Source organism: Catharus ustulatus, chromosome 12 (assembly GCF_009819885.2).
Source record: "Catharus ustulatus isolate bCatUst1 chromosome 12, bCatUst1.pri.v2, whole genome shotgun sequence".
Classification (NCBI taxonomy): domain Eukaryota; kingdom Metazoa; phylum Chordata; class Aves; order Passeriformes; family Turdidae; genus Catharus; species Catharus ustulatus.
This window is the reverse complement of record NC_046232.1, coordinates 6710726-6736601: the sequence shown is the minus strand read 5'-3', so window position 1 is coordinate 6736601 and position 25876 is coordinate 6710726. Positions and strand designations below refer to the sequence as shown.

At 38.6% G+C, this 25876-nt stretch overlaps 1 protein-coding gene across 6 annotated transcripts in view; it reads right to left on the bottom strand.

Moving 5' to 3' along the window:
• Nucleotides 1-25876, bottom strand: part of THSD4 (thrombospondin type 1 domain containing 4) — a 264552-nt gene that overhangs the window by 47944 nt on the left and 190732 nt on the right. For all 6 annotated transcript variants that reach the window (XM_033070905.2, XM_033070906.2, XM_033070903.1 and 3 more), the window contains one exon: nt 5300-5504. In XM_033070905.2, coding sequence (XP_032926796.1) covers nt 5300-5504 — 205 coding nt within the window. The remainder of the gene's footprint in view (nt 1-5299; nt 5505-25876) is intronic.

The following is a 25876-nucleotide window of genomic DNA, read 5'->3' as shown; positions in this document are numbered from 1 at the left end:
ATGTAAGAATAACTTGACAGTTCTTGTGCAGTGGGGGAGTCACTGAGTCCAAGGCACTGGAACAGAAGTTTATTATAAGCAGATCCCTTGTATGACGTTCATTCCTAACCCTGAAAATTCCAACATGCATCCTCTCCTCCATACTACTATGTTAATTGCAGCTTTTTTTGCACAGAATCATTTAATGTTGTGTAAAAAATAAAATTTAAAAAATTATTAACAGCAATTTAAAAAGTATATTGTGAAGCATATTAGTTGATTTAATAAGCACCACATGAAGGAAATCAGTGAGTATATGTTATAAAGCTCTTCCCATGATCACAGCAGTGCCTCTAGCAATGTTTATCTTCTAAATTCCTGCCAGTATTCTAATCTAACGCCTTTATTTGCTGTAATTTCAAATCCATAAAGTGATTTCTAAATGTTATTTTAAATTCAAGAGTTGTTAATAGTCTTTCATCATGAGATGTACTGTTTGAATGTTATCTGCTACAGGGAATAATGAATAAAAATGGTTTTCAGAGCACCTTTTCACAGCCCCATTAGTATCAGGCCCTGTTGTTTTCATACAACAAATTCCTTAAAATCACATTCATGTTCAGGCAGACCAATATTCACAAGAATGCCATTAATATCCCTTGGACTTTTGTTTAACAAAATATTAACATGCAACTTTTATTTTAATCATAAATTGTGTATACTGGCATGTACTAATAGAAGATGCTAGAAATAGCAGAGTATCATTTTACAGAAAGCAGGGAAAATTGATTAGATCCAAAGATGTCTTTATCTCATTTAGTGCCTGAAATGACTTAACTCCATGAAAAACAAAACTGAAATACATAATATATTCCCTGAAGGAACTGTAATGAGCTTTACAATTAGCAGTGAAATAAATTCACTATGAAACAAACATCTTTGTAGCAAATAGCATTCAGGTAAGAAACAAAATGTGGGGAGACTTCCCCACACTGGGAATTATCTGCCTTGCCCTGGACAGGGCACCTGAGAGCCCTGCAGACCCGGGATGGCAGGCAGTGTGTCTGGTGCCTTTTCCTGGCCTCAATCCCAAAGACACAGGGCTCCACACTCTGACAAGTGCCCCAGAAACAAAATGTTCCTTGAGTTACAGACATTATCAGATTATCTCAATTAAAGTTCATTATGCAGTGTATGTCAAAACTAACATATTTTCAAGCACTTTATCTTTCAATTCTGTATTAAGCTAAATTTTAATTTGAAAAACACCTGAACTGACACCACCTTCCCAGCAGATCGCCTTGCTGTTGAGGCTATGGATATGGATAGCAACCAGTTTCTTTCAATTAGGTTCTCAAGACACAATATGCAAAAAAGCACTTCAGATCTGCATTATCTGGCTTTAAATTCTGCCATTACCACAAATCTCAAAGATGCAGAGGTATTTATACTCCAAGCCACAGGTTTGCAGCACAAGCACTGTAACATGCTGGTCCCACTGAAGGTATCATGGTCCCACTTAATTCAGGGGCAAGTTTCCCATGTCAGTGTGTGAGAACTGTCCAGCTGATGATTACCAGCAGGATAAAAAATATGTCTTTGTCTCTAGCATGTGACAGAGGTGCTTTGCCAATGGAAACGTCTGTCCAAGATCAGCAGTTCTGTTACCAGAAGGTTCTGTTACACAGAGGCCAGTAAGAAAATACTGCTGAAAACTACTTTGAGAAGTCCTTCTGACATAGCTCAGGGCTGTACAGTCTGTAACCTTTTCTACACTTTGTAGAGTTGCTAATGCATAGCTTTTTCTCTTAACTGTAAAAAAATACTAGAGTAAATAAACGGACTGCTGAATACATCATTAATAGTTATGAATAGCTATTATATAGCACTCCAGAACTGGACTGCTTTCTTTCCCAACAAACACACATTAGAAAGCCAGCATGAGATGTTTCCTGGGGAATTTCAGATACACCTCATGGCTCTATTAGTGTTAGTCTGTTTTGGCTCACTAAGACACACAATGTTGCAGCCCATTCTCAACTTGACTGCTAAAATATTTTCCTTTATCACATTGACACTCTTCCTACAGTCAGGATCTACAAGAAATGGAAAGTCTAAAAGGAATTGGAATACTTGGGCAGGGGGAGAAGAAAATACTCTATTTGTGCTGTATGAAATTAAATTCATTCCAAATTGGGATTTTACAAAAAGTTAATTACAAAGTTCCATCAACAACCAAACAGCCCATCTCCTTTAATCTGTGTATTCTGACTACTCAGATAACATTCCAGAAACACTTTAAAGTTTTATATACCACTGTCATGCTTTCTCTTTTTAACAGAAGTTCATTGTTTTCCAGTGGAAGAACTTAAAAATTTTATTCTGGAATTACTCCAGCTTGTGTGTAAAAGCCAAAAATGCAGTCCTCAAAATGAGCAAACCTCAGTAAACTGAATCATATTCAGAAGAAACATTAGAACTGTGCTTCTTATGAGGGTCACAGGCTTTACAAAAATGAGCAATAGACTACTGCAAAATAGCTCACAAAAGCAGTATGGAGAAGCTTCCAAACGTTTGGATGACTTTTAGCCGAGTTTGAAACTTGTATTCTTGCCTGCTTTTTCCAGCAGCTCCTGATTTTAAACAAACACCTCCTTGTGAACACTTTCATGACTGCTCAATTGTTTGGTACTTTTGATGGAAGTGTGGAACTTGGTAAATCGGCTTCATGAAACCACATGGAACTCAAGACAAACTCCTAAACAGAGAAAAACAGGGTAACTGATACCTAGGAACATCTGCTGTCTTCTCCTAAAAGAAATAAATCTTAATGACCTTGAGCTGACTTCCAGTTTTGCACTGAAGAAACTAAAATGTACAAAGTGAAAGGAAAACCAAAAGCAACCAACTTATGCTCCTTGGGAAAAAAAAAAAAGGAATGGTGCTTACAAGCAGCTCTGATGGTTACAGCTGGGTTATGACAGAACAGGGTATTGAAAATTCAGTTTTGCAAAGCACTCAACTGCATCCTTAAAGGAAGGGCTGCTGGGTTATTTTTCTTGTTGCTGCTGCAGCATAAGGGTAACTTTTTATTCATTGTTATTTTTAAAGTTCAAGACTTCTGCTTATTACCACAAATATAGAGAAAGCAGTAAATGCCAGATCTGAGTTTTCAAGTTTTCCAGTTCCACCAGTGTTATGTGCACTATAAAAATGTCTAAATTCTGAATGCTATTTTATCAGTGAGAAATTTGTGACCACCAATATGCCAAAAAAGCAACTTCATAATTACCATTTCACTTGTCCAATAAACTGTTTGATAAGCCTTTCTCTTAGTTTCAGCTTTCTGATCTGCTTGAACATGTTCATTTCTGTCCTGGTGTAACTCACCTGCCTCAATAAACCAAGTTTATTGTATAACAATGTAAGCAGAGTGGTTAGAGTCCTCTAGGCTGGAATTACATCTTCAAGAATTCCTGACATGGGAGGGAGCTGGCAAATTTAGCAGACTAAATCCATACCAGCACTTTTAAATAAAACATATGAAATGGGTAAAAGCAAAAAAGAAAAAAAATGAAAATACCATGGCATAAACCAAGAACTCAGGGGATAAGGAGTAGCATGGGAAAGGAAGACTCTGTCACTTTCCCATACATGCCAACAGCCTGGTTATTTTTAATCAAAAATGTTACTTTCTTTCTGATCTGCCCATTACAAAAATGTTCAAGTGGCTCAGGACATTTTAATATAGTTAAGGGAGTTTTTCTGCCAGCTGTTTTCAGATGTTGGCACATAAATCTGACAGAAAAATTGCATTCAACTCCATGATGTTATATATTAGTAATGTGACTACTTTTCACTGTACTGCCAAGTCAGCTATGTTCTTACCCATTTTCTACCAAATGTGCAAGTGTCTGTGGAAATTCTTTAGATAGAATTATTGCTTTAGTTCATCATCAATTAAGTAAGTTAGTGTTGATGGATGCTGTACAAACTGTTCTCATGAAAAAACGAATGCTGGTGTATATTGGTATATAATGTATCAATAGCTCATTTGGATGAAACCAGGACAAAGAAGAACTGAGAAGACCACCCAGACAACAGGTTCAGAACATTTGGCCTTCTTGGACTGCAGGTAGCTTATTCTATTTCTTACTCTATTTACTTCTTTGAAGTAAATTTATGGTAAAATTATGGAAATCACTTTCCAGTTCAGATTGTTCCCCATAATAAACTCCCATCTACAGGCAAGATTTCTGTAGAACTCATTCCAGCTCCAAGGAATTAAGGGGAATAAAGTAGAAAAGAGTGAAAGCAATTCCATAACAAACACCTGAGCAGCAGCTGAGATGCTTTACCCACCAGAAGGGAGATAAAGCAGCTGTCCAGCAAGAGGACTGGCATTTGGAACTTCTAGTACAGCGTGACAGTTCTAGTAATAACATCAAGCTAGCACAGAAGTTCTCAGGTGGTTCCAATTCTACCATCTGCAATGGTAATTTTTAAGACATCTAAGGATGGTGAAGAGAAAACTGAAGGGTGAGGAGCAGGTTTTATAAATCATAAGCAACTCTTCTCTCTCCAGTCCACTCACCAGAATTGCCTACAAAACATGCACAAATGTAGACAAACTGAGGGCTTTGTAACCTGGGAACACAACAGGTTACATTGGGGAATGCTACAGTTCATAAATGCACACAAGACTGATGTAGATCGGTATAAATTCCACATAATCTTAATTTTCAACCTACTATATATATATATCTAGAAGTATACATTAAGATGTTATGTTACTATAAATTTACCAGGATTTTCCATGGTTTTGAATTAAGGACCTGCTTCTAAGTAAACAACTGTACAAGGACTTTGGATTCTATGAATACCTCCTCAATATCAAATTATGTCAATAAAATATGTATATACTTTCACTTTAAAAGAACTGAAACTGAAGATGTTCTTTTCAAGCAGCCTTTTATATAAACAAGCATCTGCTTGGCTGGATTCTAGACTGATCAGAGAAAGTTAATGATGCAGGAAAGGGAAACATCACAGCAGAACCAACTAATAGGAGACACCACAGCTAAGTCAGACAGACAGGGAAATAGACTGTAACATGTCTACAATGTTTGTCATGCAAGATCAATCTAGAATTAAAAACAGCCAGTTAGTTGTGATCAAAACACCTGTTTAATGATTTACTTTCCTTCCTCTCTTCTTCTTGACATTGATTTCACACTGCTCAGAAGGCCTTTCCTGGCATAACCTCCACCCAGTTGCACTAGCACACAAAGCATTCTTCATTCACTGAGATGCAACTTACCCAAATAGTTGTTGCTCTTTGACATCTCAGTGATGTTGATTTTAGTAGCTCCTTCAGGAATTTCCACTATCTTGTGGTAGCCAAGATTTGTTAGCGTGTGTTTGAAAACTCCAGACACAACCTTGCAAGCAGTGTTGTCCCCTCCACATATTCCACACTTGTCAATCACCTTGTCAGAACCCAGATAGTCGTCACAGCCAATGCTCTGCAAAATAAAGTAAGATTTCTTTTTCCAAGATCTTACAACTGCAGACTTCCGACATAACAACTGAGAATAATATGACTTTTAGAGAAGAATCAATTCTGAAATGATTTCATGAATTAGCATTTCAGCAATGTCTTCTGTATGGAAAAATGCAATAAAACCCAAAGGGTTCTTAGACTCAGTGTTTTCAAGGAAGCCAACAGGTTTTTATATCCTGCAGGCAAAAATCCAAGAACACATCATGAGCAGTAATGCACTAATCATGCTGACTGCATACTCCTCAGCTGAAAGAAAAGCTGAACAACATTGTTCCCACAGCTGCTGCCTAGAAAAGAGGTGGAGAGCCATGATTTTGTAGTAATTCAAAATAGGCTTTCTAAGAAGCAGAACTACTTCCTCTATAGTCTTGTCGTAATCTCCTCTAAAAGTGAGCATTCTCACCAAAAGAGGTATGTGAGAAATCTTTATAGTGCATCTAGACAGTCAGAGAAGAAACCCACCTGTTCATCGAGTAGAAAACCTTCAACCCACTCAGTAACACACCTGGACAGGATAGTTTAAACCCAAATAATTTCCTAGAATCATAGAATGGTTTGAGTTGGAAGGGGACCTTGAAGATGGTCCAGTTCCAGCCCCTCTGCCATGGGCAGGGACACCTTCCACTAGACCAGGTTGTTCCAAGCCCCATCCAACTGATCTTGATTTGTACAATCCATAAAACAGTTTCCCTAAAAAGAGATGCTAAAGGAATCCTGGATGACCAGGGATATAACTGTGTTTTTGCAAAAACAACACTGCCGGCCATTTTTTATAAAAGTTTAAAAAACAACTAATCTGAGATAAATCAGCTTCTGTTTTGTGACAACACAGAGAACACTTCAGCAGCAAGCCGAGGAAGAGATCTGATGTCCTGGAATTTTGATATTGGTTAAGGCCTAAGTATAGCCTGGAGATAAGCAGGAATTTGTTACTGGTTGACAGCTAAGCAGCACACAGACAAACCACATGGGATTTACTTCTGGTGTACAGGCTTGAATTTGACTTGACTAGTGAGGAATCTCCAAATCCTTAGGAGACAGCTTTAAGCAGTAGTAGATATTTAATACAGCTCATGACAATACCTTTAAGTTATTAATGAGCAGAAAATCAGCTGCATGTAATTAGAAACTCTGCATTCTTCAGAATAATATTTGGTTATATTTGTGAAAAGGGTAGAAATGCCCAACTCGGGGCTGCTTGTTACAGGCATCATTGTACTTTTGTGTTGGAGACAAGACATTCCCCAAACCCTTTAAAAACACAGCATAGCTGATCTACCCAGTGCCAGGATGTCCAACAAAGAAACCCCTGCAACCCACCCACCCCTAAAAATGACACAGGCTACTTCCTGCCATGAACCATTTTATCCAGACACTTTCACAAGGACATTGGGGATTACAACATAAGGAACTTGTCAGAATACCAGGGTTTCACTCCTACGGTATTCCACTGATAGCTTACTCAGGAGAAAGATCTGAGAGTGATCAACAAAGGAATTCCATCAAGGACTACAAATATCATGGAGTAGTAGGACTTCACAGCAAGACAAGTACTGGTTTTATTTACAGCCATTGAAGCCAGCAGTAGTGTGTTCTTCAACTTCAGCACATCAATAGCAATATTGGAAAATCAATTAAAATCTCCCAATCCTCAAAGAAAACATAATTAATTTCTATCACAGATTTTGAAACTAAATTTTATTATTCTACTTCACCATGGTGTCCTATAATGAAATACAAGAATAATGATGTCCACAAGGTGGCACTTAAAATCCTTGTGAAATCAAAATGTAAGTCTTTGCAAAACAATTTTAAAAAACTAATTTCTTACACCTAAACATGAAGTTGATATTGCACTTCTTTTCAAATTTATCACATGAATAACAACTCCTGCTGCTTTGTTACCAGTAATACATTCTTAAAAATTTATCAGTCAGCCCAAGGATTTCTTTTGCTTTGGAATGAAGTAAAATGTTCTAAAACTAAACTGAAATGAAAAAGAAATCTCAAACTGTTTCTTCTTGTATCGTATGTTCTCCTTGTCTGGTGACCAGGTGGACCCCATTTCTAAATCATAAATAAATTTTTTAATCCAAATCCTCATGTCTTTCCTCCTAAGAAATCCTCACTGACTTCAAAGTTGACATCAATTGGAAATCTGCCAAGTCACAGAAGTCAGCCTCTTTATGGATTTGACAGGGCAGAATTATATAAATTCCATGGTTTTCACAATGCAAAATCTACTAACAAATTTAAAAGACTTTTGGATTTAAGTGTGTCAAACAGAAGTATGTTGTTTTGGGTTTTTTTCATACACATGAATTTTTGTGTAAAATGAAATCACTCTCACTGAGTCTGGAAAAATCAGAAAGACCAAGTTAGGAAGCACCCGAGAATATTTTATGTACACAGATCTTTGGGACCAGATAAAGTTATGGTGATTGGTGGTGATGCCTAAAAAGCAACTGCCACATCCATCTTCATTAAGGGCAAGGAGGACCTGAGGCTCAGTTGCAGGTTGGTCAACCTAACAGCCCTCAGAACAACTGCAGAGCCAATCCTCATAGAAGTAATTTCCAAATGTAGGCAGGACAAAAAGAAACCACAAAAGAAGACTGGGATCAACCATCATGGACATACCAAGTTCAAGTTGTGCCTGAATTTATGATTCACTGACAAGTTCAGCACATGAGTGCAGAGGAATGGATGTTCTGTGCCTTAACTTCAACAAGGCCTCCAGAGTATCCCTCAGTATCAACAGCCACACTGGAGAAATTCAGACTGGGCAAGTTGACCACAAGGCATTGACAGTATCACAGACATGCTGCTCACATTATCCTTTCCCTCCAGGCAGGAGGTACAGCAGATTTGGAACAAGGAAGCACATACTGCTCTGGCATCTGAAAGCTCTGGCTCCTCACCTTTCAGAGTCACAGTCTGCATTAGTGGATTTTGATTCCATTCCCAGACAGTCAGTTTCTGATATTTTCACCCCAACTTTTATTTCTTGCCTTTGATAAGTCTCTCTCCTCTTCACTAGGAAGGACACTAGTTTTCCTGAGTTTTTTCCTCCTAAGTCTAAGCAAGTCTTCCAAGAGATTGGCTGGATGGCTCTCCCCTCAATGTGGGAAGAAGCTGAGCATAGTAATACTACTTTTCTCTGGCCACTGTTAAAACCTTTGACCTTCACATATGATCTTATAGATTTAACTCCTACAATTAGATAAACATAATTCCTTTTATTTCTCTCTGTCTGTGAAGGTTAGTAAACGAGACACCAGTGGAGATGTTATGAGTGCTAGAGAGTAATAGTCAGCATGTGCCATTTGTACAGAACAGCAGGGAAATGTCAGCACAGCCTGTGTTTGAAGCATTTTACTGCATGTGTACAGACAGTGCAGGGCTTGGTGGTGCATGTTCTTCAGTGGAAAGGAACTGATCAGGCTGTTCAGCAGTGAGGAGCCATGTACTTGAGCAAGAGGTACCTTCAGAAAACTTGCCAAGGCAGAAACAACAAAGCCAGCAGACCCTGCCTGTCTCACTTCAATGTCTCACACGTCTTCAAGGTTGCAGTCTAACCCTCATTTGCTTTATGAATCAAAGGAGCAATGTTGAGAATTTACATTCAACCGCAGGACAGCAAACAACATTCTAATGGCTCTCACTTGATTTGTGGTTAGCTATAACCATAATTTTTGCCCAAACATTTGATCCTTCTTTGGCTTTAAAATATTTCCTGCTGTCCACAGGCCTAATGCTCACAAATCTTTGATGCTATTTACAGTCCCTCACGACTAGATTGTGGAAACATCCAGATGTGGTCCACTTAATTAATCACAGATTTTCTCACCTGCACAATAGCTGGTTTCATTACCTATCTGTGTTTTATGCTGAACTTCATTTTGTTCAGATGAATTTCAGACAGTAAGAAGAAGTAAGCTATTAATTTTTACCACCTTAAGAATTCAAATTACATTTATAGTATGTATATATGCACAAGTTTAGTGAAAAAAAGCTACTCTACTCACATGAAGACATATAAAGACTCTTTCACTAAGATATTCAATAGTTTCTTACTGGTTAGAAAATTACTTGAGAAAAAAGAGTTTATTCTTGTTACAATAGAAAAAGTAAAGCCATCCAGAAAAAGTAATAATGTGAAAAGATGGTCTTAGAGATATCAACTACTAACAGCTAATAAAAAAGATTAAAAAATCTAAAGTATGCATCTCACACTGATACCTCTGACAGATAGGAAAACAATTTCTCTCCTGTTGTTTTAAGGAAAGATACTCTAAATGGAACTTGTAGCTCTCCCATACACAAGCCCAATGTAAGGTCTATGAAATCTGCCTTAACCCCCCCAGCAATGCTGCAGCAATAAAGACCTGAAATACAAACAGACCACTGCTGGCTGTCAGCTATCAAAGCCAAGAGAGCTATTCAGCTTTGAGACCCCACTCAACAAAGAGCTTATTAAAGGAGTTTACTCAAGTGTTTTGAAGTAACTGTTAACAGCATTTAAGAGTAAAGAAGACGAAGAAGCCTAATCCTCATATGTTCATTCCATTGGCAAACACACCTAGAAGGTGAGTGCAGGGCTTGTGGGCATGTCCCCATTTGATCCCACACAGTTCAATCAGCAGCTCTCACGGATGCCTGGGTTAGGAGGAATCTTACCCACTTCCAGGAGCTCTGGCACTGAGTCCAGCCACAGGCACATGACCCTACACAGAAGGAGAATAGTTTCACCATGGCTGGAGCCTGGGCCAGGCTGCTCCCATACACACCTGCTGCAACACCACTCACAAGCACATTCAGGGTCCTGGGCCTTCAGTTCTGAGGCTTTGTACTTTCAAGCTAATCAGATTGCTCACATTCACTAAGAATGGAAATACTGTAATAGAAAAAAACTCAGAAGTGTCTCAAATTGAAAGGTTGACTTTTTTGTTTCTTATCTGAACATTATATTTGCAATTAGAAGCTCCATACCCTGAAAGTTCTAATGCTTAAGGGGTACAACAGATACAAATAATATATGCACCTCTAAAATGCACTAATTGTTTTTTCACATCAGAAAATTTAAAACCACAAGGTCAGTAAAGGTGCTCTAGTACAAAAGCTGACTAAATCTAATCTGAAATAAATATGCACTCATGTCTGCTTGAATATACTGAGCTGCTGCAAATATGCCAGATTACTTGATAGCCCAGATTCAGCAAGCCTAAGTGAACTCTATGCTTCTATTTATACAACTCAACTGGAAAAGCAGAAAACCATTTCAGTATCCAAGGTCAGATACCAACTCCATACAATATAGTTCTTTAAGAAAGGTATCTTCTTTCCTAAAATTTGTATACAAAGTGAATATTTGTGATGTGGATCATAATGCTAAAGCCTTCAAAAATGCAGACAGGACTTGGATATACAGATGTACTGAATTCAGTAAAAGTGCAGTCTGAAAATTAATGAAATGATTCTCCAAATCTAGCCTAAATTGACCTTGTTGGCAACAAGAAGAAACAGTTAAACCAAATAATACAATTCATGTAGCTGATGTTAATGCTGTGCCTCTTTAAAACACCTCTTACCTAAGTGGCTAAATCTAATGCATATCAGTACCACCCCAGTCATATCTCAGTATTACTGTTGGCAGGTAGTACCATGCCCATTTCAGGATTCAGTGAAAGGTCCCTAGAATTCTCTTTGGTGCAAAACCCTATATAACCTCACCAAAGTTAGAGCTGTTTCCTCAATGCAACACTCCTGACTCCCTGCCAACCCTGAAATTCGGCCTTTTAATTCTATCCTGAGCTTTTACAATACCTACCATTATTATTTTCTGGTTCATGGATGTCATAAAGAGCATAAACAGACAGTAATAACATTTGAAGCCAACCTGAGGAAGAGAGTGAAGAACACAAATTCTTTCAGTTATGAGTGGTGTTGAGCCTCCTGAGCACTTGGAGGCAAACACTCGCCTATCCCACACAGCAATGAGTCACTGCTTCTACCGCAACTATTTCGTTGTTTCAAGGGAAATTCTTTGGCATTGTGACCTTTTGATGCTGTTTTTGTCCTGCCACTTAGGAACAGGAGATGGAAAAGATGCCAGTCCATGTTGCTATTTGAATGATACAAAAATACAATCTGTTTCTTCTGAAAAAATCGGAAGCAGAGCAGCCACTTCACAGAGCAGGAGAGATCTCCAATGGCACAGCCTGGAGTGGAAGCCTCCCTTCAACACAGTTCTGTTTTCTCCATCCTTGGTGCTGAACAGCTACACAGTATCACCCCAATGAACATCCATTTAAACAACATGGGTGACTCACCCAAATAAACACAATTTATGTATTTACACAAATACAAATGCTCTCTCTTCTCACTATACGCAGCTGTAACTGCATACTTGCAAGTAGTTGCAAAGAAGTCTTTCAAACTTACAGGTTCAAGTTTTCTACTTTTTAATTTTATTCTTGCAAAGCTCTGTTTGAGCTTTCAGGATTGAAATACTGAAGTTCTGCCTGTCCTATACAAAATAATAGCCCTCAAAACATGAAGTTGGGGGCAAGGGAGGAGTGTTGTACAAATGGCCTGGAAAACACATGGAATCTCAATGCTCTGGAGTTTTACATACTCCTGTTGACCAGGATTTAGGAAAGGAGGCAGTGCACCCCAGCCCTGTTACATGAGTTAAGTACAAAGTCCATTTAACATTCAGGCATCTGGATTTTTGGCTGTACATCAATGCTGTAGGGGGAGGAAATGTGCAAATTCAAGAGGGAGGAGACCCCAAGAGCAAAAGATGTGATGGCCCAAAAAGCTCCTTCTGAGAGTGTGACCACATCACAACTGGTAGAAATAGGAACACCCATTTCCTACAAATACCTGTGAAAATTTCTTTGTGGAAGACTCCACACAGCTGCAGATCACTTCTCTTCAGGATATCATGTGGCCCTGAGCATTTATTAGACTTTTTAGATTTATCTTAAATGAGGTGATCCTTTGCTCTTCAGCCAGCAAGGACTGAATTTAACTAGTGCCTGGTTCTGAACACAGTGTTGCTGGAAGGTTTGTGACACAGTCCTATGCTGATTGTTCAGAAACATCCATTCTGATTAAAAGAAAAAATACATTTACTATCAGGAGCTGCTCCATTACCTGTTCAGGCTCTTCCTTGATAATCTTGCAACCAAGATATTCAGTATGGCTCATATTCTTCACTCTGGTTTGCTGCTCCTGGGTTTAAAGGAGTTTTGCCCAAACAAATCCTTGTCTAAACAACCCACTAAAACACTGTTCTAAATACATCTGGTTTGTACTGCAGTGGGAAGTTTTTTCTACTATGTGATCTTCACCTGCTTGTGGGAAATTATTTGCAGAGATGAGTTTCCTTTTCACAGTGGGAGTTTGTGGTTACAGACTGGGAAGAAGAGAACACCAGCACCCCATCGCTACTTGTAGAGCTTGTATGAAGAGGGGCAGAATTAAGTTCTGGAGAACACTTAACTAAACTTAACTGAAATGATCCCTCTTTCTATAACAATGAGCATGATTCATATAAACATAACAGTTAAACAGAACAGTGTATTTTTAGACAAAAACAAACCCTCATTTTCACTTGTTTTAATAGACTTCTTACATGGGATGAACCAGTTTACATCATTTGTCATGCTCAAACACTATCAAATAATGGAATTTATGCTTTGAGCGACATTTTTGCAGCCAGAAAACAGCAAATTTGGTTCTTTATAATTTGTCTTTTCTCGTCTTTGATACAAAGTCCAATTCTTAGGATGCTGATTTTCCTTTAACTCAGAATTGTAGATCAAAATTCATTTTCTAGGTTTCTAAACCTATTTAGACAAGAGTGAAGCACTTTCTCACAGAAAATCAAAACTCAAGACTGGTCTTTCTCTAGATAACACCACTGAATGTGCCAAGTTCATTCCTTGGTTAGCTGTGCATAGGACTTCAAGGGGCTTGCACAGGGGTTAGACTTAGTAGCTTGTATTACAAAAGACGTATGCTTGAAACCTAAGGGTTTTTAAAAGTTGCTATTAAACTAAGCTGTTTTGAACATCTCAAAGTAGACATGAAAAGGTAAGAAATACTAGAACTCACAGTGATTTGACCTGTCTATCAGTAAAAATCTAAAATAAATTCCCTTTTCAGATTTTCAACATTTTTCTGTATTTTAGCAGCTTCTTAATACTTGCCAGATCGAGACATATGGTCAGGTATAACCAATACTCTGCATTTAGTATCTTGGCATATTTCAATGCTGCAGCCCTTTAACTATCTGTTCATCAGAGAGAAGATGTGCAAACCATCAGTGATGAGGTCCCTGAGTAATGGAAAACTGTATGCATTTCTCTATTTTGATTGGCTTACAAGTAAGGAAAAAAATGGGGCCTAATGCCCTCCTCAAAAGAGTATGTTCAACTTCTCCATTGTGTCAATAATGATGTCATCCTTAATTTGCACTAGAAATTCCTGGCTCTTAGTATTTTCTAGCCAATGTGAAGATATTCAGGTTAGCAAGGCAAAAAAACAACCCCAACTATGAAGAGCTTCAGAAGAATCTCAAGGCAGTGAATGATCAGGCCCTTTGAATGATTAGATTCCATCACCAAAACTCTCCCATCATACTAAAAGAACAAAGAAACATGAAACCCTTCCAATTCACATCAAAGGTCCATTATCCAAAGGCATCAATAATGGGTGCATAAGAGTGATCCTAAAGCTAGCAAAAATGTATGCTATTTTGTCAGAATGTGTTTCCAGGCTGCATTTTTCTTTGAGGCACAAAGACTTCCTTAGTCAAATATAATGTTTTTCTATCATTTAGTAGTCTTTTATTAAATATGCTTAGCTTCCTTCCTGAAATTTAGGAGCCTGATTCCTATGTCAGTCAGTTCTACTACTAGCCACATCATCTTCATTTGAGAATAGCACTGGGTAATTTCTGCCAGTGACTCAGAGATCTTGTATTGAGACAGACAATGACAATCATTTCCTCTGCACATTCTCCATGAACTCTCAGGTTTTATGGACTTCACTCAGACATTCTCACCCAGGTTATTGCTTCCAGACTGAAATATTCCGCCTATGGAACCCTTCTTATGTTATTCCATTTCCTTGTCATCTTCATTGGCTTAACTGTGCCTCCTGTGCTTCTGAACAGCCCCATTGAGCTGGGGAGGCCACACATTTGAGATGCCACATGTATGTTCGTCCATCTGTACATACACATACCCAGAAACACACACAGAACAACCTGCTCTGCTTTGCACTTCGTTCTTCATTCCCACCTTCTTTATTTTGAGGCATTATGTTCATTTGAACACTGATACTCCTCCTTTCCTAATCTCATTCTTTAAATATTACTTTAGTGCCTACACAGGAGGTCGTTACATCTAATAGTTTTAATAAAGCTAAATGCTTTTAAGATGATTTTTTAGGAATGCACATTCTTTGAAAGTTCAGTCCTGGTTTAAATATCATTATAGGCTCTGTGCAGACAGAGCCACAACCACATTCACAGTGTTTTCTCAGGATGGAAGTCATTAAAGGTTTGGTAAATTTTGGTAAAAGTCTGATATGCTTGCAAACAAATGCAATTGCACCACTTTCACAACTGTCCCAATAATTTCTGAGTTCAGTCCACTGCTATCCCTCATATTCTTACAATACAGTTAGCTCTAAAATGTTTAGAGACAGCAACTCCTTCTGCTACTACCTTTCCCCAAATCACATAAGAGCTCATGATCTCAAACACTGTTTCCCTGCCTCACTGGAACTATTTCTCAACATCTTTTTTTGGACATCTTGCCAGGTCAAAAAAGATATGAAAACTGCAAACAGTTTTACAAGGTGAATTTTTTCTCCAGAGCATCATCCATTTTGGAATGCCCTGTAGAAGTCATAGCCACAACACTTGGATTCATTTCTGGGTTTTGAGATAGCCCATCTAACTTTTCCCAGAGCACTGAATTCAAAGAGTTGCAGTTAGATTCAAGTTCTTCAAACAGTTTTTGTGCTACAGCAAAGACAATTACAAATGCAGCCTCAAATCTGATTTCCTTTGGCTTTCCTTTGGTTGTCAGTGAAAGGGAGAATCAAGCTAGATAAATCAAGGGCACTTGAGAATTACTGAGAATCTCCTTACTGTAGATTCAACAGCTGTTCAAACACAAAAATCTGAGTTTAAATTTTGTTATGCCAAACATAATCTGAATTTCAAACACAAAGATGCCCCCTTGTAAAGCAGGAAAACAGGTAAAAGGAATGTAATACAATGTTGCCTAGATTACTAGAAAATGGATATATATTCAAAAAAGATCAATTTCAGGAGTTTTACTTTTTTCTGTGTTGCCCAAAGTCAGCACATAGTCACCATGTATTTGCTATGGTCTTTGTATCCTCATTACTACTTGAACAAAAATCCTGCCACTAGGATTTAAGCAAGTTTAATTTGAGGATGGTTCCTGTAAACACTTTACATACCTACAAGAGCAGCACAGGCACTGCCTGCCCCTGGAGCTGCAGCCAGCCTTCACAAGGCATGCACACAAGGAACTCAGCCATTTATCTGGCCACTGCTGTGTCTGCATGTGTTTGCATCAGAGATATGTAAGAAAGAAGCATCCAAGTTTGAGGCAGGTTATCCTTCCAGGGAGGGACATATGTTACACAGGAGGAGACAGAGGGGACTGGCTGTGTTTGTAGCGTGATGAGAGGCGCTCTGAGTCACACCTGTCAGCTCTCAGCCCTTACATTCCCCAGCTCCAAAGGTGAGAGCTCATGGTTCTCTCTTTTAGGCCATTCTGCTTCAAAGACTGATATATTGGAGAGAAAAAAGGAACAATTTTTGAGTAGTCACCTAAACATGGATCAGGTATTTGGATTTTTTTCAGCAAAAATGAATTAGAGGAAAGAATATTAAAAAAAAAAAGGTTGTTTCTCCTAATCCTCAAAATATAATTTTGACAACAACATTTTCTCACATTTCAAACACAAAGGTTGAAAAATAGAGATACTACAGTTGTCATTCTGTGTCTCACTGATTATATGAGAAGGGACTGTGCAGTAAGTTTGATGACTAACTGGGTGAATGAGAAAAGATAATGGAAATACAGGAGTTAATTTCGTCTACTTGAATCTTGGGGGTTTTATTTCCAAGTGCTTTTTCTCTTGATACCAAAAAGAGTTTTTTGGTTTTCTGTAGATACTCCCTCACCTCCTCAAACGTAGAAAGCAAGAGGTCTCAGTGAAGAATTATTTCATATAAATGAGGACAAAGGAAACTGGAAATTACTAACTGGTTTCAGACATTACTAGCATTGGATTACAACTCTTGTGACCTGGTCTAACATACAGAAAATCCAACTCTTAGAAGCAATTTTGTAGGAAAAAGGAATGTGTGCCAACTTCTGCAAGATCCAATTCATAGTTAAGTATTACTGCATCCCAACACTGCTCCCCAGAACACACAAACTTTTCTAGGCCACACAGAATTCTCAGCTTTGCTCTGTAACAGATCTACAAGTTTTACCTGCTTGTTATGTGTAAATAAATGTCCCTATGGGTTAACAAATACTTGCATCTTTTGCAATTTCAAAATTAAAACAAAGAAATATTTAATTGTTTCTGAAAAATAAGGGACAATATAAAAAAATATCCCAGTGCAATACTCCCGTAAACTTCTGACCATTCCATGCTGCTTAATAGTACAGAAGTCAAGAATAGAGACGATGTGAGGGACCCTTGAGAGGGGAGAAGTTAGATTCACTGTCTTTCTAATAATTCCCTGTGTGAAAAGAACTCTAGCCCTTGCCAACAGACTAGTCCCAACTGGCTTTATGCTAGGGCTGTGTTTATTCAAGTGTTCTTTATGAAGGAAAAACTTGGCTGTATTTCAAGGTAAAGAAAAAAAACCTCCAAGCAGCAAAATATTTTAAGGACAGATGTCTGATCTCGAAACAGCAGCTAACATAGCCAGAATATATCTGTGCAATAAATACTTACTCATTGGCCCCCTCTTTCAACTGCATGTATTTCTTTTTATCCATGATGTTGCTCACAAAAAAGGTAGCACAGAATACACTGTTCTCTGTTATCTCCTGGGACAACTTTAATCGATTCCTTTAATTCTAATAAATCTGAAATTCAATAACAAGTGTTTGAGGGTCTTTTTTCCCCTCCAAGGGTTTAATTATGTCTTTTGGAACTGTGCTACCAAGAGCTGTGAGGTGCAAGGCCCCAACAACAGCAGGACCCCCGTGACCTGTGCTTCATCCTGCACTGCTCACAGCTCATGTCCTTACCTCCTCTCCACCTTGGTGCATCCACCTTCGAGACTACTTGAACTGATACAATTTCATGACCCAAGAAAGAAATACAAGCAGAGCTGGTAACTATAGTAATGGCTAATATTTTCAAATGCTTTCCAATAGTATCCTGTTGCTTTTAGATGGTTATAGCTCTGCCAAAACTTAACAACCCACACTGAAAATTTCCTTGCCAGGGACTTGAAACAAGTTGAACATTTCTTTTCAAAGAAAATAAACAGTAAAAATAATTTTGCTTTTTTTCCAAAACCTAGAATTACATAAAACTGTGTGTTTTGTAAATATTTTAAAAAGAACTTATAACTGGTTTACTCAGAAATGCTTGCTCTTTTCTTTTTAGGATTAGGGGCTCAAATTTGGCAAGGAGACTGAGACAGTAGCAAGGATATGATCCTTTCTCTTCTTATGAAAAAATACCCATGTCTAGTCAAGATTTAAAGCCCTGAGTATCACCATGGCATCTGGTCAACACAACACACAAGTTAGTGATTGGGCAGTACAACACTGAAAAAAATCTGGTCATGCTGTGCATGCTCCAGAGTTTCAAGTAAGTTCCAGCCTCAGCCTACAAACTGGTACTGTCATGACAGAAGTGCAGGGAAACAGCCACTGCAGTAGCTCAGAAATTGTGTTCTGCTGTACATGACTGAGGAACGGACGGTCAGGGAGCGATAAGGACACACAGACACACTGGAGCACAGCGTAAAGGAGACATGTTCTCCCAGCACAGAGGAGGACAAAATTGGAGAGGATGGGTCGTTTACAGTCAGAACCTACAGAAACTGTACCAAAGAATCCTGAGCCTTAACACATCAGCTGTTCAGCAAACAGCTGATACCAGCGGTTTTTTTTTAATGGCCTTCAGAGAGTCAAGGTGATTTCCTGATGAAACCTCTCAGAGGAGCACAGTTTGCAGCTTTCCTTCTTTAAAAACAAAGAAAGGTTTTATGACATTTCCAAATACTCAAAAATGACAATATTCAAGTACATCTCTCAGTAAGCTCTCAAACTCTCTTTATCCCTGTCTCCCAAACTCTGTATGAATTTCCAAGGTCAGCTAGAGGCGCACAGATGTACCCCAATACTGCACCCATAGTAAGGAGGTGGGATGTACCACCAGCAGGTGAGAAACAGTCTTTCTTTATAAGAAAATGCCACATATCTTATTCAAAGGTCTGGCTTGCCACTTACTTGACCAAGGCATGGTGAAGAGGAATAGGCAGTACTGAACTCAGGCTTCAGAATCTGAGCTCCAAACAGGGCAGAGTGCAAGCAGACATTGCTCTCATTCCTGACAGTTCATTTTCATAGTAGATTCTCATGGTCATCCCTGGACTGCTCCTGAGGCTGCACAGCCATGCTTGTGCTCCACAATGGCAGCAGGCCAAGGCCTGATAGAGGAGGTTTAGAGACACCTACTGTGGCCTGACCTCAGTCCTCCCCTGAAGAAACAGTCCAGCTCTTTAAATACCAGAAAGTCATAAACAGCCCATGGGAGGAAGTGGGATCACCACAATTTCACCTTCAGGCTACCAATGTATATCCAATCTCTCTGTCCTCTCTGTGGATTAATAAATCACAACCTGCAAAGTCATCCTAACACTCCAGAACAAGGGACTGAATCCAATATTCTCTCTACCCTGAGCTGAAAATGACACACCCCTGAGACACGATAAAATAAAAATTAACAGGTTTTGGCCTTGGGCAAGAAGAACATTTATGGAATGCCTAACCAAGTAACCCTTATCTCCTTTGATGGAGGAATTATCAAGCATATCCTGCAGCAACAAGAACGAAGCTGTTCTTTCAAGAAACTCATATCAACAATGGGAGGTAATTTCCAAGCTTGACTTCTACACTAAAAACTGGAAGCTGTTGTATTTATCATGCTAACAGCAAAGCACATGCATCTTTTCCCTAGGACTTCTGTTCTTAGAATATAGGTTCCATCTGTGAGTAAATTAGCTTGGCCTCAGGGATTATGTAATATTCTCGCTCACACACTGTATGGCACCCATTACACACAATTTCAGTTTCAGTTGTATTTTAGAGATTTCAAAATCTCTCACTGCAAAGCACCAGCAAACTCACTGATGTAATTTAATTGCTACACATTATTTGTGCCAAGACATGACAGTTTGGATTAATCAGTCTGCCCATGTTTGATCCCCAGCAAAATCACAAAAACAACTCTTCTAGGGCTCTTTACTCTTTAGGTTCATTCTTTCCACTCCAAGGCCCTGATAAAGTGCATTATAGGAAGCCAAAGTAAGATGGCATTTTTGTTCAAGGCAAATCCACGCTTAGGTCGTTGCCGGAAATAAATACAAATTTTCCTCTGGCTGTAAACTAAGGATTTTCTTCCATTTAATTCTGAAATTTTAAAATTTATTACTCTATCAGTGAGTGCTTTTCAAATACAAAACTGTTCATTTCTTCCACTTAGTTCTCTTGTACCTGTTGTGGCTCGCAGGAAAAACATTGCTTTGCTAGCTGCTGTGAAGGATTTGAATCCCATTCCTTTTTCAATCCTGCATGCTTTTCTTCAATCTTTTCTCTCTACTTTATCACTCAAGTATCTGTTTATTCATAGCAGGGGGCAGGGAGAGAGAAATGATGAATAGTGTTGTGCTTAGCCTCCTAAATACTTTATCTGGGCACTGAACTCAACAGTAATTCTGCTACTTCATTTACTGGAAAAAAACCTGCATATTTCTCAATCAGGCAAACTCTGTGGAAAAAATGTAGCACTTTTCCAGAATATAATTCAGCAACAGCTAATGAGATGTGTGTCCCACCTACCTCCATTTCCCAGTGCCCCTGGAGTGGGATTTACTGAACTGGTCCTACACAACCAGCAGGCCCTCGGACTAATATTTGCTTTGGTATAGCAGTTTCAATTGTCCAATGCAAACACATGTGCCCATCACAGTATGAACAGTGCAAATTCTTTGACAAGCAGCCAGACACCCTGGACAACTGTCCTCTTGCCCATGATTGTTCTGCTTGCTCTGTCTTCTAGAAGCCCACAGCCCTAAAACTCTGAAATCATTTTTATGCTATTCAACAAAATAGAATTAAAATCTATTTTGAGCACATTTAGTCATCTAAGTACAGTAATTTCATGACTATAAGGTGCACCCTTTTGACTAAAATTTTCCTCCGAAACCAGAAGTGCGCCTTATAGTCCGGTGCGCCTTATATGATGTACAAAGTTGCAAAATTTGCCACCCCAGAAGTGTGAGCCGTGAGCCGTGGGGGAAGCCGGCAGTGCCACGGCAGCCGGGTACAGGCAGGCCCGGGGGTCAATGGCTGCCGGGTTGAGGCGGGGCCTCGACCAGTAACTGCGCGGGGGGAGCTGGGGGCGGAGCCTCGCTGCAAAAAAAAAGTGCGCCTTACAGTCCGGTGCGCCCTATGTGATCTACAAAGTTGTGAATTTTGCCGACTCCCGGGAGTGCGCCTTATAGTCTGGTGCGCCTTATGGTCGTGAAATTACTGTAAATGTACTTATATGTACATACAAATGTATATATATGGATAAATGTACTTTTATGGTACATACAGTTGATAAGGCTCCTGTTTCCTTATCATATTCTGAATTGCATACAACTTCTTTCTGAATTTGAAATAGTATTCAGTTCTTTAGAAATGCTATTTAATTGTGATTCTCCTAAAAATCTACTCAAGTGTGCGCCACCATACAATCACTGGCCAACTATAGGGACACAATACTATCAGGTAAGAACTGCAAGTTATGGCCTCAGTAGAGACCTTACTCTGAATAAGGTCTTCAGGACTGAGCCCTAATTTAAGAGCGTGTCACAAATAAGCAGTAGTTAAAAAAGAAATGTCATAGAAGTGTGTACAGTAGCAACAAAAACTACACAACATCCCAGAAAAATATGCTGACATCTACATTTAAGGGCTTACAAATGCAATTAGCTTGCCCAAATGGATGTTACAAGATATCTAGTACTGGTATTTCATAAAAAACTTAATAATTAGTAATTGTAAAAATAAGACTAACTATAGCATGCACCCATATAAATTTATATAACTGAGAAAAAAACCACATCTGAATTAGTTCCTCATTCCAATCCTGCAATATGTATGCAGACTCACTACACACACACAAAAGCAAAATAAACTCTCTCTTTTTCCAAGCACAAAGTAGTACAAAACAAGTAACTGCAAAAGCAGGCAAGTACAGTGTCAATAAAGGTTCTGGCAAACTTAGATTGTTCCAATTAGAGAGACAGCCAAAAGCAATATGGAAAGAGCCAACAAAATACCAATGGCAAGCAAGGAAAGAGCCAGCCAAGCCAACATACTGTTTGGTTTCCCATCCGAGGAAGGAGAGAAGGAAGAGAGGTGAATTTCCACCTGGAACAAATTCATAAAGTAGTCCAGAGCACAGAATTCTGGCAGCTGTATTTGCTGTTATACTGAATCAATATCCTGATCAAATTTGGCAACACTCAGGCAAGCATCTGTTTTCTGCATTCACCCCTATGCAAATATCCAAGAAGCACAGTTCCAGCTGAGGCAATGGAGAAGCTTGTAAGAACTGAGGAGGACAATTCTTCAACCTCAGGGGCACCATAATAGTGAGGGTTTCCCAGCAGCTCTCTGCAAGAGGAAGTGGAGGGAATCAAATTTTCTCTCGGCACGTGAGCATCATGCACAGTGCGCATGCAGAACCATGCACAACTAACCATGTGCAGTTTCAGCAAGTCTGTTACACAGCAAACTGATCACAGTGCACAAAGTAGCTGTGACTAAAAAAGGCAGTAATACATGAAGCACGTCATTTAAAACGTGTGTAATAATACAACAAAGTATTAAGAAATGCACAACAAACTTGAGATTAAATACAGTACAAGCACAAAGGAATAAAAAAGGGGAAAGGTTAATTAACCAAACTGTACCATTACACAAAGAAAGGGATATCCTTGAAATCAACTGAAAGTCAATCAGAAAATTCCAACTCCTTCATGAGTCCTAAGACTGCCTTAAGTCAGCTAGGTGGTTATTAGGAAGAGTACTAAAATGCAAGTAATGCTTTTGAAAACATATCTGGATCTTTACTTCTCCAAGATTCACCTGAACAAAACAGTCTATCAGAACAGTCTCTAAGCAGTTTTATTTTATGTAACTTTGAAACTTTGGAGTGTCACAGGATACTGCCCTCCCTAGTCTTTAAAATAATAAGGGAGGTCCATCAAAATGTGCAATATCCCCTAGTGTCAAAATACCTGAAGGGTAATTGCTGTCAACAAGGTGTCATCAATTTGCTGAAAACCAATGCTCTAATCAGCTATGTTATTATTCAGCATGTGTCTACCATGTTATACAGGAAACTTAATGCATAAGAATAAATATATTTCCATATGAACATTGCAAATTGCATTTCTATTGCTTACATCTACATTTAACATCCATATAATTAGTAAATTAAATACAATACATGAAAATATTGCCTGATAGTTCAGTACAAATGAAACTCCAGAGCTGAAACAAAAGACTGATAGTACAGTGTGGTTTTAATGAAATTTACTGTAAGTGGAAACTACTTAAAGAGCATAAAGGAAGGAAAATTGTATTACATAATACTACAAAACTGTATTTTTAGTGACGACAGACTGGCTGTGAAATTATAGCAGATTGCAAAGACATCAGTGCTGGCTGAGGAAAAACAGTTTTAAGGTAAAGCAATCAATTGAAACATTGGTAATCAGATTAATAGAGGATACAATGAGAGAATTTAACAAGCAAACAGATTGCACAGGCTTGTCTCCATTCTGATGCCAATTGACGGTCGATGAGTCATTCTATTCCTATGAAGAATTTTGAACCATTTTTCATTACTTAGATTACAGTTGTGTCTAGAGAATACACTGTAAAAAATATGTTACAAAAGTAGTTTATTGAAATGTTCCAAAAAGCAGTAAGACACAGTGTTGTCGTAGTATTTGCAGATGTAAAACTGTAACACTAATCTTCAAAAATTACATCTTCAAAATTACATAGAAGCCTGTGTGCACAATTGGATCAAAAATATTCAGATTGTTATGGATGAAAATATGTATGAGCTCCAGAACAAACAGCTAAGCAACAGTTAAAAAAAAAAAAAGGCCCATGTTGCTAACAAAGGACACTGTTCATTACAATCCAATTGAGAAACAAGATGTGCATGTCCAGACAAGCACAGCCACTGTTGTCATGAAGTTACACTGAGCAAGAAAAGGGGACAATGCCCAACAACTCTTCTTTGGATTTATGGCGCGAATTTTGAGTGGAAAAGTCACTCCTAACTATCTGTGAGGTTAGACAAGATCTGCCAAAAATGCCAAGTCCTGCCCATGAAGCAAGAGCTGTCCCAGGAGACAGAGCAAGGACTGGAGGGACTGAAGGAACTCCTTGCCCTCCACATTGCACAGAAGCGATCCCAGCCAAAGTGCTTTGATAGATTTGTCTTGGTGTTTCAGAGGGAATGTGGGTATGTCAGTGCCAGTGGTAAAATCAATGTGACTTGAGATTTAACCACAAAAACTCTTGCAAAAGCCACTATAGTTTTATCACCCTAATTTCCAGACATAGACAGGCAAAGGTCCATACTAAGCCATATTTTCTTGTTAATTTTACCCCTGCAAACCCTCTAATTTGCTGGATAAATCTGGAAGGCTTCTTTCTAGAATTCTAAAACTTTTCCTTATCTTTGACAAAGCTGAAAATCCATTATTACTCACAAGTTAGCCATCAGTTCTAAGCCAAACCATCAATAGGAAATAAGTTTTCCTGGCAATGTTAAAAGCTGTTAATGGCTTAGAACTGTTAATTGGAAAGAGATCATACTATTATAACCCCAACTACAAACATAAGCCATGATTTTTAGAAAAAAATCACTAAATATATGGAAGACATATGGCAACTTGAGATACAGACGATTTCTTAATGCCAGATTGAGAAAAGGGTTTGTGTGTGAGAACAATCTGTAAGTGTAAGCAAATGCAAATAATGGAACCATTTACATCAGGAATTAAACTAATTTCAATTTTTAAAAAATTAAGAATTAAGATGCGTTTACCTCCTTAAGCAAATTATTCTGACATTAAATCAATCACTACTTCAGTCTTGCCAAAGTATGACAATACAAAGTGTCTCACCCACCCTCATTCTACTCACTGCTCATTTTAAAATGTGTTATCTCACATTTCTGAGTTTTGTCAGGACCATGGAAGAGTCCTAATTTTAAGGCTGTGGATTAACAGATAATTTTTCAAGACCTGTCCCCTCAATTTGCAGAACTGACTGCATGTCTTACTGGTTTTGCCTGGCAAGCACTGCTGAGTATTACTCTTTGCTTTCTGAACAGTAAGGCCCATTGACTGAGAGATGTGGTTGGCCTGATATTTTCATTCTTTTTGGAAATCTAATTTAGTTTTTCACGTAGATTTCACTCTTCTGCTTCTCTTTATAACATAGATTATACACAATGGGTGTGTTATGTAAAAATGACAACTCAAAGATAACACAGTCACTAATAGCAGAGGTAATTACAAGAAACTTTCAGTTAAAATGTCTTTATATTGTTTTGTCATTTCACACTGATAAAGCACAGCAGTGCTTCTAATAATGACAGTTACAGTGTGAGGCACTTCTTCATTGGAAAGTTCTGACAGCTTTAAAATTTCCAGACCTCTGCAGGACTGGTCCAGATGAGTTTCTGCCAGTGTCTCTCCTGCTCAGGAAGTGAAGGTGAGTGAACTGTGTGGTAGTGGGGACCACGGTACCTGTCAGACTACAAAGATGGCATGCTAGGAAAAAAGATTGTGTGATCAAACACTGGTGCTGAATAAATTGCCTGAAGTGCAACCTAACATGAAGCAGAGCCAGAAGTTTCCACTCCTCAGTGCTCTGTACATGAAGCAGAGCCAAGAGTTTCCACCACTGTGTGCTCTGCAGCATAAGACCAAACAGA